Source organism: Zonotrichia leucophrys, chromosome 4A (assembly GCF_028769735.1).
Source record: "Zonotrichia leucophrys gambelii isolate GWCS_2022_RI chromosome 4A, RI_Zleu_2.0, whole genome shotgun sequence".
Lineage (NCBI taxonomy): Eukaryota > Metazoa > Chordata > Aves > Passeriformes > Passerellidae > Zonotrichia > Zonotrichia leucophrys.
Window position 1 is genome coordinate 4,546,913 of NC_088174.1, and position 13,501 is coordinate 4,560,413.

The 13,501-nt window shown below is 45.8% G+C and overlaps 1 protein-coding gene across 3 annotated transcripts in view; it reads right to left on the reverse strand.

Annotated features, from left to right (window-relative positions):
* The window catches only part of MED12 (mediator complex subunit 12), a 34,878-nt gene that overhangs the window by 18,864 nt on the left and 2,513 nt on the right, over positions 1 to 13,501 (reverse strand). For all 3 annotated transcript variants that reach the window (XM_064713184.1, XM_064713183.1, XM_064713182.1), the window contains exons 4-18: positions 12,605 to 12,764; positions 11,872 to 12,047; positions 11,483 to 11,593; positions 10,662 to 10,916; positions 8,624 to 8,770; positions 8,239 to 8,338; positions 6,170 to 6,306; positions 5,300 to 5,431; positions 4,782 to 4,908; positions 3,926 to 4,155; positions 3,451 to 3,531; positions 2,423 to 2,596; positions 2,049 to 2,193; positions 1,004 to 1,122; positions 737 to 880 (exon numbers count right to left, since the gene is read on the reverse strand). In XM_064713184.1, the coding sequence (XP_064569254.1) occupies positions 737 to 880; positions 1,004 to 1,122; positions 2,049 to 2,193; positions 2,423 to 2,596; positions 3,451 to 3,531; positions 3,926 to 4,155; positions 4,782 to 4,908; positions 5,300 to 5,431; positions 6,170 to 6,306; positions 8,239 to 8,338; positions 8,624 to 8,770; positions 10,662 to 10,916; positions 11,483 to 11,593; positions 11,872 to 12,047; positions 12,605 to 12,764 (2,238 nt within the window). The remainder of the gene's footprint in view (positions 1 to 736; positions 881 to 1,003; positions 1,123 to 2,048; positions 2,194 to 2,422; positions 2,597 to 3,450; positions 3,532 to 3,925; positions 4,156 to 4,781; positions 4,909 to 5,299; positions 5,432 to 6,169; positions 6,307 to 8,238; positions 8,339 to 8,623; positions 8,771 to 10,661; positions 10,917 to 11,482; positions 11,594 to 11,871; positions 12,048 to 12,604; positions 12,765 to 13,501) is intronic.

The window sequence follows — 13,501 nt, forward strand, 5'->3', positions numbered from 1 at the left end:
CTTCAACAGCCACAGGGGTAAGGTATGGTCAGAAAGGGAGGAGGCACACCAAACCCACAGCCTATAGGATCTGCCAGGAAAGGCACTGCCAGGCACTTTCTGCTTAGGGATGCGCCCCAGAACAGCTGGCAAAATGTCTCAGGCAGTACAAGGGGCTGTCAGGGCTTGGGTATCAGAGGGTAATTGTGATATGGCCACAGGCAGTTTTAAGCAGCTTGTTTGGTAGTTCTATTCTGCATTAAGTTTCACTCTGATCTTTTCCAGGCTAACAGCCACAATTCCATCAGCTAGGCTTCAAGAGACACCTGGTACAGGCTGCAGAAACAGCAACAGGATTTTAGCAGGATCCAGAAGGCAGCTTGAGCTGCCATGTGCCAAGGATCTTTCCAGGGGAGCAAGGCAGGCAAGGTGCCAGGGACTGACAATCCCCTTCTCACTCAGAACAAGGCCCTGCTGCAACCAGGGACAGAGATGCAAGTCCTTTGGAAACAAGCCCAAAGCCTTTGGAAGAATAATCCTCAGAACAGAACATGCAAGACTATCTGCCACAGACAACCTTTTCCTGACAGCTGCAGCCCAGAAGCATCACAATGGCCATATAATCTGACCACCTCCATGACACAGGTCAGAGGGTCCCCAGGGATGACCAGAGCAGGCCAACTATCACAGCACAGATCTGCTGCCTCTCAGGTGGGCAAACCCCTCCCCAGGGAGCACCTGAGCACACTGCCCTTACCTGGATGGCAAAGTCGATCAGACCACTGATATTGAGTGAATACTCCATCAAGTCAAATATGAACTGCACATGCTGCACCAGAGGCAGGTGGTAGGACATTCCCAAAGCAAAGCTGGTGATCTGTTCCAAGACGTTACGAGATACCTGCAAATACAAGACAACACTGAGTCCCTCGGCAGGCTCATCTCCTTCCAGGAAGCTGCTCTCAGTAATACAAAGAGATTCAGTCAGGGCCCAAGAAGGACAGCAGTATTCAAATTTTCATACCTGAGATGTGACTTGGTGCTGATCAAAGTGAGAAAGGTGCTGGAACTTTGCAAAGATATCTTCAGCTGTTGGGAATGCTTCTGGCTTGCTCTTTTTCCTCTTCTGGCCTTCCTCCCCACCTACCAAAGTTAATAACATCAGAAAACAGTATTAGGCTGCTTTCCTCACCAGAAAATTAAAACATCAGCCATAAGCTTCTGACAGTTCCCCAGCAAGTTCAGTCCCTGTCATGAAGCATAGGCAGAAGGCCTGAGTCCTAGACCTTAGGTTGATTAAGGACTATCTTTAATTAAAAAAAAAAAAAAAGAAGTTAAGGAATCCCTAACCTAAGAATGGCAGTAGGGCATACACCAAGTTTATCCCAAATGGAAGTACTCCTTGGAGTATCCTTCTGCCTTGATTTGGAAATACACCCATTCTCTGATGAGAACAGGCATTCTGGACTGGAGATGCTCAGCCACAAAAGTTTCTTTGTCAGAGCACTCCACATTTTAAAGCATCATATTTTCACCACATTTTAAGTTGCCTTTAAGGCATCAGACTAAGAAAGAAAAACTGTAGCCAGTTTCTCAGCTATTGAACATCAGATGCTTTCTGTTGATTTTGACCCAGCTATCCAAATTTTCTATCCTACACATTTAGCACATGCCTAAAGTGTAACAGAATGATACATTTACTGAAGTCTTTGCCAAATATGCATTGGCAAAGTATTTTCTCCTTCTTCTGCAAGGATCCGAATGAAAGAATAAATAAAATAAAATATGGAAAGCCAAAGTTTTGGCCAGGGTCTCACTCTGAACACTGTATGACTCAATTCTCTTCTGAAGACAAGTTAATTAAACATATTACCAGCAGGAAACCAATTGTCTTACTTGCTGGTTAGCATGTTTGAAAACAGAGCACCATTCCAGACTCATTCACTAGTACCTCTTACCAGACACTGTAGATTGAGTAAAATCCTTTCACTGTGAGACTCCAGACAAGGGAATCAGCCAACTGGAAAGATGCTCTTACTTCAAAAAGGAGTGTCTCCAGCTCTACTAACCTGTCTCTGCAGTGCTCTTTCTGTTTAAGACTTTCAGAATGTCTTTGGTTATTTTCTTGATGGTATGGCGAGCGTCGTCCCGTTGTTTTCCAACCCCAAAAAGAACCACCAGCCTTTGGTTACACTCATGACTGCATGACTCCTCCTGGGGAACCAAAAGAGACAACTGCATTAGCAACTACATGGCTGAATGCTTTAATCTTGTTTCACATCTCTGAAAGAAAAAGAAAACCTTCATCTCAGAAGTTTCTCTGGGAGTAAGCAAGGAGCCATCCAGAAAAGCAGGATTGCTCCTTAGCCAGGCACAGCAGGGAGAGACAGCAGCCTCATGACAAGGGCAAGAGCAGGGCAGCAGTTGGGAGCAGGTGCTGTACCTGAGGAATAGGGAAGTGTGTTGCATACTGGATGTGCCGAGGCTGGTCATACAGGGATGCTAGCATTCCTTCCACAGACTTATCCTTCAGCAGAGTCTTTCCTTCCTTTTCAGGATCTGGCTTTTCAGGGGAAGGGCTGGCTTTAGATTCACAATGCATTGGTGGAGAAAACATCTGGGGAGACATAAGAGCAAGAACATGTAGTTAGGAAACATGGTCATGCAACAGTAAAGATTGCTGAAGGAATGTACTTCTGCTCAGGCCTAAAAAGGAGTAGGAAAAGGAAGGGCTGGAAAACCAGCCAGTTCTTAAAGCAAAAACCAAGGTAATGTGCCAAGAGACTACTCCTATTTTTGCTTCTGGTCCATGTTGTATATTAGGTTAAACACAACAGGAAATAACACAATAGGAGTAATAAATTCGTAGCTTAGAGTTTTGGAACAGCCCCTTCCACAGAAGTGAGATTCTGGGAAAGCATGTAACTTTACATCACACCTGGCTGACATGTACCTTGAAAGGTCAGAGATGACTGTAGGTACTCAGGAATTTTTCAAGCACCACAAGTTAATTTTACTGCTAAGTGCTTCAAAGTGTTCTGCTACCATGAACCATGCCCACAGATATGAAGAACTGTAACCCTGAAGTAGTAATGAAGGTCACACAGTAGGATGAAAGCAGAGTAGTGCCTTCTTTCAGGATCAAGAAAACCTCTGCAACTGGTCACACTCCTGATCTGATGCCATCATGGCCATTTATTTCCCATCCACTTTCAAGCAGCCCACTTCCTACCCTGCCCAAACACTGGGCTGGCAGTAGCCAGAGCATAAGAGGCTCCAGGAACAACTGGGACTCACTCTGCCCTGATGAACACCAACCCACATAAATAGGTGATATGGGCCTTTTGCAATGTGAACTGCCTTACAACCCAGCCACTTCCAGCAGACACACAAAGCAAGGCACATGCTGCTCCTGGGCTCACTACCACACGCTGACTTTACTTACTGAGTAACAGGAAATGCTGAACGTACCGAAAAGTCTGTCTTTTCCATGTCATCAAAGAGCATGCTGGGGTTGTGGTCAATGTCCATGGGCTCTGAAAGACCTGTGTCCTGGGAACAGACAGAGCAGTTTTACATCTCAGTGATGCATCAGGGAACAAGAGAATATTTGTTGACTACATTGATGTTCATGTTGGACAGTGACAGCAGTATGCCACCACACCCATGGTGCCTGGCAAGCTGGAGCCTGATACACCTCATAATATGCTGCTCTGTATCAAGCCATGCAAGATTCTCCTATCTACCCTTCTACAATATGCAGGTCCTTTCCAGACACTTAGAACATAATTTTTAATTGAAATGCTAAGGAAATAAGTTGAGGGAAGGAAGAGCAGGAGTCAGTGGCACACTCTCCAGCAGGCAACAGCAAAGAGGCTGCAAAGCTGGTAAAAACAGGCAAGCACAACACAGATGTACAGGATGGCCCTGGTGCTCATGCTCTCACCTCCAGCTTGATGCCACTGCTCCCCTCTGTCTCTTTCCTGTCATGTTCCTCAGCAGGGTCATCAAAGGGTGAGGGAGGGCGAGGCCCATGAGAGTCCATGGCGAGATCACCCCGGGAGATGAGCGTGCACATGTAGATGTTGTGGGAGAAGACATCATGTCGGATCAGCTCACAGAACAGCAGCACCAGATTAAAGAACTCCACCTTCTCGTTTTCCTTCCCAGGATCAGCTGAAAGGACAACACAGACAGTCAGGACTATCAGAGTAATTCTGCACCACTGTAAGCAACATCAGCCATCTAACCGAGGGCAAGGGAAAGCATTTCCTGAGATGTCAACACAGTGACTGATACACAGTTCTGAGATTACAGCAGGGACTAAAAGCAGAAAGTCCAGTTTCAAAAATTAGCAATTAAGTAAGCCAAAAGCTCTCCAATGTCATAGCCCAGAGCCACTGGACTTAAGTGCTATTCCTGGGTGTACCAACAGTTGCCTTCATCATTCAGACCTGTTATCCTATCCCACTTAACCTGTTTGCAGCACTTCCCATCAGAGCCAGAGCTTTGTCACCAGTTCAAAATCTCCCTTTAGTTCTCAGCCTGAAGTAATTCCTGATTAAACTCATTTATCCTTGGCCAATGCTCTGTTAACAGAAATGCCTCTGTACCATCTTTTTGTCATCTGGCCTTGCAAGTTGCTTTTCCTCCCTCACCAAGATAAGCTCTGAATTGTAAGGAAGCCAGATAGAGAATTTAGAGACACCCCATACCTACACACAAGAGAACTGCACACAAATTCAAAGTTTTTAAGAGAGGGAAAGCTATAAACTGTGAGACCACAATTTCTTATTACATACTTAGCATAGGAGCTTGAGTGTCAAGGAACTGCATAAGGACATCCTGAAAGACAGGAGCACTGGCTGCTGACAGAGAGCCCGAGGAGATGGAGCCCTTCTCATCCACGACTTCAGAGTCCCCACATCTCTGTAGAAACAGAAAAAAGTACCAACTGCTGACACAGAGGAGAAACTTCCCATCCACATATCTCAAAGAAGAAGCCTTGAAGAGAATATTTCTATCTTGCTCTTATAAGCAAGTCACCACACAGGTTTCTGTAAGCTACTGCACAGTCTCCAAGTATGTCAGTGCTTTTGCACTGCAATCAGCTGTCCTCAAATCTATCCCAGAAATGGGATATGCACCATCCCACAGGCTCATTTATGACCTACATTGGTCAGATGGAGCAAATGCCATAATTAGCAGCACCAGTGACAAGAAGCACTGTGCAGATCAGCCTTTGCCTGTCAGTGTAACAGGAATTAGGTAATTTCAGCTCTCCTTTACTGCTTCCAGCCTTCCAGGAATAAGGACCTACCTCAGCCTCGATCTCTGCTTGACGCTTCTCCAGGAGCTTGGCCACGACCATGGCCCTGTGGCGCCCCGAGCGTTTGTAGCTGACAGCCCACTCACACAGCAAGGCCACCACTGCATCATCATCTGGGGAGATCTGGGGGGTGGAAGCACTGCAGTGAGAACCTGAGCCAAGCAGCAGAGGGGAGCAGATATAACAGTGGGTCTGCTCCCCACACAACAGGGACTGAACACTGCTACATTCCCCTCCTCCTAACAGGAAGGACACATGTCAAGCTAGAGCCCTCCTCTTTTGACTGCATTCTGCAATGTGAGGTCCACAGCCCCTGACAAATCTCCAGACTGATTCTGGAGATTTGTCAGAAAATCATCTCTCTAATCACAGCACTGAGTAAAACACAACTTCTCAACACCCTCATACAAAGTATATGAACAGCCAGCCCTGCCCTCTTCAGGAATCACTGCAGTAGTGGATGCAGCATGGTCCTACACATCATAAATACATCAGCTCCCAGGCTCAGAGGAACCTGAACTGGGAGCTCCCAGGAATCAGCAGCCAGCCTAAAATGTGACCAGGCCAGTACTGACATAACAAGTCCTTAGCACCAATCTGGTATGCAGACTGACCTTCATCAGTGAATTCTCTCAAGCTTACATCTATTTGTTGGACTTTCTAGAGCACAGACCCCCCCCCCTTCTCATTTTAGTACCTCCCTAACAGAGCTGCATGCAATCCTTTTCAATGGAGATCATGTCTCTTGGCCAAAGGCCACTACCTAGTCAGCTCTCTGCAGACACAGGACAATAACAGTGGTTATAAACAAGAACACAGCCACATCCAAGACCAGGGCCCAGCAGCCAAGTCCCAGAGCACCTCATGACTGTCTTTGGTTGGGCCCAGCCCAAATATCCTGTTATACAAGGAATCCAAAGAGTTGCTGAAGTCAGATCTTTCAAAGCTGTGGCTGTCCAGAACTTCTAAGGTATGCAAGACACGGCCAATTGTGAAACCTAGAAGAGAACAGAGAAGAAAAATGTGTATTTGGCACCTGGTACAACAGACTAGAGCAACAGCAGATGTGTTGCCAAGGTCAGCTAAGGTCAGAAAGGCCTACACCTCATACCAAGACCAGTTCCACAAGGAAGATGGGTTGTAGTTATAGGTGATTCTCTTTTAAGTGGAAGAGAGGACTTGGACCCTTTATCCAAATGCCAGATGGACCCTTCTCTAAGGGAAGCCTGATGCATTCCTGGCGCCCAGGTTAAGGACATGAAATCATGAAACTTCCTAGCCTGGTCAGCCCTCAGACTTTACTGGTCTCCCCCACAGAAGAAGATTAAGTCACAAGTGTAGTCCAAAAACAATCAAAAGGGACTTCAGGACCTTGGGACAGACCGTTAGAAAGGGATTCTGGAGCAGAGATTATTTTCTCTTCTATCCTTCCACTCACAGGCAATGACATTGGAAGAAACAGATGGGTCCAGTCTGTTAATACATGGCTCCATGGCTGGTGCTGCCACCAAAATACTGTTTTATTCTGACAATGGGAGGACCTACACAGCAGCAGCATGCTGGACTGTTCAGTGTATGAGAAACTGGTGGGACAGTCACATCCAGATCATAGTGACCAAAGGCTCAGAGTCCCAATGGACATCAGTGATGAGTGGTGACACAGACACAGATCAAGTGCACCCACAGCAAGTGTGTAGATGACACAAGCTGAGTGGTTTGGTTGATAGTCCTGAAGGATGGGTGACATCCACAGGGACCTGGACAAGCTTCAGCAGTGGCACCTGGGAATCCCGTGGGGTTCAACAAGGCCAAGTACAAAGGCTGTACCTGGGGCAGAGCAACCCCAGTACTGATCCAGGATGGGGATGGACAGATGGAGAGCAGCCCTGCAGAGGAGGACTCAGGGATGCAGGGGGATGAGAGGCTGGACAGGACCCAGCCATGTGCACTCTCAGCCCAGAAAGCCAGGAGTGTCCTGGGCTGCCCAAACAGCAGCAGGACCAGCAGGTCAGGGGAGGGGATTCTGCCCCTCTGCTCCACTCTGGCCAGACCCCACCTGCAGTGCTGCCTCCAGCTCTGGGCTCCCCAGCACAGCAAGGACATGGAGCTGCTGGAGCGAGTCCAGAGGAGGCCACCAAGTTGATTAAAGGATGGAACACCTCTCCTAGGAGGAAAGGCTGAGAGAACTGGGATTGCTCAGCCTCAAGAAAAGGCTCTAGGGTGACCTGACTGTCACCTATCACACTAAGGTGGACTTACAAGAAATCTTGAGAGAAACTTTTCACAAGGGCAGGATAAAGGGGAATGATTTTACACTGAAAGAGGATAGACTCAGACTAGATGTTAAGAAGAAATTCTTCCCTGTGAGGCTGTGGCACAGGTTGCCCAAAGAGTTGTGGATGCTCCATTCCTGGAGGTGTTCAAGGCCAGGCTGGATTGGTCCTGAGCAACCAGATCTAAGGGAAGATGTCCCTGCCCATGGCAGGAGAATTGAGACCACTTGATTTTTAAGGTCCCTTCCAACCCAGACCATTCTACAATTCTATAAGAAGTTTCTGTGAGCTCATTGCTTGGGCTCACTACCCAAGGAAAGCTGTACCAGTCAGGCAGGGGTCCATCCAGCTTAATGTCCTGACTCTCACTGTGGCCAACAGCAGATTTTGGGCAGATCAGAGCATGGCACACTGACAAGATGTATTTATTCCCTGGTAAATATTTCCAGCTCCTAATAACAGAAACTCCCCCTATACCTGGAGAAATGTACCCTTATAAGATTTTGCTCTAGAAAGAAGAAGAGCCATGTCTTACTGCTGACAGTAAATACAAGCAATAGTAAATAGGAAAAAAACCAAGAAGAATAGCCAGACAGGAGTTTTGTCAGAATAGCACATGGATCAGGGGGAAACAAACTTTAACCTACACCAAGTTACCTGCTGTGGTTTCCTGGCACTTGTCAAATGACCAGCGAACCTCCACAGCCTGGCCACGCTCCTTTATCTGCTGCTCAATCTCGCGCAGCTTCGCCCGAACCTAGAAACAATGGACTTGGGTAAACACACAAAAGATGCCTTAGAAGTCATGTGAACAAAATTATTAGAAAACAAAGGGACTGACAGCAATTCCACTTAAGGTTAGATTCTGCTCATCTTCCAAGGACATCACTATCTGGCTTACAGCAGAATGAGAGCACTTAATTCCTAGGGATTGAGACAGCACCTCCAGATCTGCTTATCACACAACATGAAAAGGAAATTCTGAAAGAGCTAAGATGCAGCTGTTATCCAAACCACAAGAGCTCCCTTTTCTGAAGCTCACCTGCTGTGTGAAGGCTGAATTCCCCCCTGGCATGGGCAAGTTGGATGGGGCTATAGGCAGGTGGTCCAATGGAGAGCCAGTCTTTATCCTGCTATCAGTCAAGGAATAATGCCACACAAGGGCACTGGGGCAACACAGAATTATACTCTGCAACAGACAGAAAAGTCAATATCACTGAGCAAATTAAGGTCAAAACAATTAAGTTACATTTCTACAGAACTAACCACTACTTAATCCTATTACCAAGGCACTCATTATCCTCTATACAGCATATTTACTATCTGGGTGGGTTGGTTTTGTTTGGTTTAATTTTAAGCTCTGAAAAACCCTTTGGATCCTACAAACTCACACCCCCAATGCACAATCCAACCCTCATGGTCCAGAAGGGGCATTTACATTGGTGACTTAAAACTGTCATCAAGTGTAAAGTCTGAGAAGAAACATTAGGTAACAGACCTAAATTAATGAAACCATTTTGTTTGATAATCACAAGTCTGATTATTATAGTAATAATACCATGGTATATGCATTCTCATTCTTTTATGAGCTTGTACACTCAAATAAACAGAGACAAAACTTCACTGAACAACTCCTATGATATTCCCCTACATTTTCTGGCTCACAAAGCTGTTTTAGACTCTCAAGCCAAAGAATCTGCTTATCTTGAGAACATTTCGGCAAAGGTTTATTATGCACATTCTTAGAATTATGGAAATTCTTAGAAATGCACCTGTTTCCACTGAGACATACTAAAGATCAGACTATTATTTACCAACATCAACTTTTTAAGCAGGTTGTGCCTGAACTCCCAAATCAGACAAACCTTTGAGGTACATATGCTCATCTATTTTCCCTAAAGCAACTCTCCAAATACAGGATTTTTATATTAGAGACATGTTTTATCACATAGAAAATAGGAAAAAAACCCACAACCCTCTAAACGTCTTGACCAGAAAGCAAACAAGACTTAATAAGAATGCAAAATGTTTATTTATAACCTGCATTGCTCTCTAGCCCTTGCTTCTAGAAAGGTCCTTACTTCTAGCCAACTGTACTACAGAACTTTTCTTTTCCTCTTTTTCTCTAAGAGCTGGCTGGCTGCTTCTTGATCCTGCCAGGGCTCCTTCCTCTCAAGTTCCTCTCTTGAGCAGCAGATTCCCAAGCTTTGTGCTCTCTTCCTCTCCAACCCCTGCTCCATTCTGCACTCTCTGGAACCTTCTCTGCTTTAACAAGTCTTTTCTCCCCGGAAGAAACAATCTCCACTCCTGCATGGACCCACCTCACCTAGCCACTCTCCTCTTGAAGGAGAAAAACACAATCATGAATGACTGCACACACTGAACAGAAATTGCCTCTTTCTGACACAAGGACATTGAGAACTGAATCCCACAGTGTCACAACAGCACCAGTTCTTTGAACATCTATCAGTAAGGCTTTGGCAACTTTGCCCTTTTATTGCAAAGTAATGTTTAATCAATCCCACCTACAAAGATTATGAGTTTAGAGTAGTTCCTTTTCACAGCCTGCTACCCCTCCTAAATCACCACATTCTTCCATAAAGTGGGAGGGGCTGTTTCTTGTGTGTGCTGTTTGGTTGTGGGCTGGTTTTTTTGGTTTTTTGTTCTGTGGGAACGTTTTTCTGATGAGGGGGATGTTTGTTTTTAAGAGTTGACAAAATTACAAAGCACTTTCATTTCTAGCATAATTTCCTCTCCTGGATGAAAACCTGTTATTGATACACACATGGGAAATAGCCCTTTCTTTCTTTCTCATCCCTTCTTTTGTAAAGCTTTCCCAGCCATGTGGGGCACCTGTGAGTAGAGCAAATGGCCCTATTCCAAACCATTTTTCTTATGCAAGTCAGTCAAGGACATTGCTACAGCACTGTCTGACAAAAGCTCTGTAACACATCAGCAGAGATAATCATGGTTTGATATTTCTGTACTTACAAAGCTGCTGACTCAGACTGCAATGACTTTTCTGTGGTGGCACACAAACTGTCCCTGCTGACCCCAGGATCCCCACCACTGAAACGTACCTGCAGGATGCAGCTGAGCCCATACACCACCGGCCGGTGCTGGGGGCACAGCAGTAAGTCGCTGAAAGGGCTGGGAGGAGGATTCCCTGCAGCTGGCTGAGGGGTGGGAGTTGAAGGAAGAGCATTCCCTGTCTGGGCAGACAGGATGTGTGGTGGGTGCCCACCAGCACCATCCAGCTGCATGGCAAGCCTGCGGGTGCAGAAGTAGGCCAGACGTCTGGACAGGTACGCAGACTGCACAAACTCTCCAGAGTACTGCAGGGAACATGAAGGAAGGGCAAACATCCTGGTCACAAGGAACACAAGAAAAAACCCCGACCTTCCCAATGTACTAGACTGTGTGACACTGCCTTGAAGAGGCAGTTCCTTTTTACAGAGAGCTCCTTAGCATCACGGATCACCCACTGGCTAATAAGCATCAGAAAAAGCCTTGAAATGTTCTCTGGCAATGACTTAATGTGTAAAAATGTACCCACACCCAGCCTTCCCAGAGATTCAAACATTTTTCCAGAATCTGTTACAAGAGAAAGAAAGAAAAAAGCAGTTTCCATGTACTGGTACACAGCCAGTGGAACTATCACAGCTGTGGCATGGGCAGGGATTACCAAGTCCAGTGCAGGGAAAAAGGATAAAGGAGAATAAAAACTGGAAAAGAGCAGCACTAAAAAGACATCCTTGCATGAGCTGAGAAGGATGCTCACAGGGACACTCCCTGGTGTTCTTGGTGCAAAACAGCTCATTATCACCTTAGGCAATAGGAAGGGGATGGCCAAAGCAGAATTGAGCACCCTCCTAAAGCAAGCTGAGAGTGTATTTCTCACCCGCAGCAGCAAAGGAAGGAGCATTTTTAGAAATTCATCCTCTCCTGACCGTATCTTCTCAAAGCACTCCAGGACCCACGTCAGGAACTCGTGCCGGTCCAACATGCCATCCTGCACACAGATAAAAGCAGAGCAAATGGTGAAAGCTGAAGTAACCTCCACTAAGGTAAGGCTGAGCAGCAGCAGTGTGCACTCCGACAGTGGAAGTAACTCTGGAAGTTTTCACAGTTCTGTGCTACCCCTGTCCTATTACTGAGCTCAAAACTGCATCCGGTCCTAGTGGTCTATTCACTAGGAAAGAGAGCATCTTGCAGAAATAAATCATGTGGCATCCATTCCCCCTGCCCTCCTCTGCTCACACCAACCCAGCAGTTCCCACCATCCCTCACCTGGAACATGAACATAGCCAGTTTCTCATTGTAGTCCCACTGCTTCAAAGCCTGTTCCACCTCTTGGGGCATTGGTCCTGATGGTGAACCACAGCCTTGCCCTGGGAGCTGTCTGTAGAACTCTGCAATTTTCTGCAGCTGCTCTGACAGGTACTTGGTGATGATCTGTGTCCATTCTGGAGAAAAGAGGTTAGCAGTGAGCACTGTGGCAAAGAGGAGCAGGAAAGAATCAGGATGTTGCATAGGTGGAAAGCCAAAAAAACCAGAACACAGTCAGGGGAACTCTTCTAGACCACAGCAATCTGGAGCAGGACAGGATGCAAAGATGTTGGATCCAGTAATGTTTAATGAAATTGGGAACACAAACAGGGAGTAACATACCAAAATTTTCTGGGAAAGGTACATACTCACTTGGGAAGTAGCTAATCAGTCATCACTAAATTACAACTCTACAATCATTGTATGGAAGAAAAAAAACTGGTAAGGCAGCAGAGGAGCTCAGTAGAACTTAAGAGGGAGAAAGAAAAGTAAGGCTTCCATGGCTGCTAAGACTTATTTTTCAGTGTACTTTCATAGGTGGCCCTGTTACTCAGTTACTCACATCAGAACCCAAGGACTTATCAGCAGGAAACAAGTTTATTTGGATTTCCAGGCTACCTCTTACTAAGCAAGAGCAGGCTTAGAAGGAAACAGCTGTGCTGGCCAAAGGCAGTGCTGCCCACAGAGTGCTTACCAATGAAGGGATCAATGACATGACGCTTTTTCACCTTCGTTTCCGTGATGGCAGCGTAATAGGCACAGGTCATTTTGATGAGCCACGCTGCTCTCATTACTGGAACAGTGTATTTGGCCAAATAACCAAAAACCTCTTCCTTCTTGCTAAAGATGGGCACCTGTAATGAAATGGAGAAGGAAAACTGAACAAAGCACTTGGAATAAGAACTGAAGCAGCTAAAGCAGCTATACCTGCTGCAAGTATGAAAAAGGTAAAAAGGCAACAGAGCAACACAGTACCTCTACCTCAAAAAAGCCTGCTGTCAAAATTCACTTGTGGTCAGAAAGCAACAGTACCAGAGCTGCATTTCAGTACAAACAGAAACAAAACAAATTGAAAGAAGACAGAATTACACCACTGTAAATCCATGCCCTGAATCGTGCAAACATCTTGGAGGTTATCCTCCAGAGAGCACATGAAGAGCTATGAAAGATACAGACTGAGTCAGTAACAGAGTATCTGCCATGCAGAGGGAAGGAAGGACTCTTCACTTTGTATAAAAAAACAAGTGGTTACAGATGTCTCACAATATCATGAGTACTCAACAGAAGACTGAGAGAAACTGAGGGAGCTGAGTACATAGCAGGAAGGAATTCATTAATCCAAGATTCAAAATTCAAGATACAATACAGGAGGACACCAGTGAAATAATCAGGCTGCAGGACTATAAACCAGGAGACAGTAACACATCACAGGGAAGAGTACAGCTGTGGGGCTCATTTCCACACAATACTCTGGAGAGTGAAAGTATGTGTGTTTTCACAGAGGAATGAAAAAAATTCACAAGAAACAGGTCCATCTGGCAGGTGTATTCAAGTCCCTGAATTACTGATGTTCATTTATGCTATGTTTCCT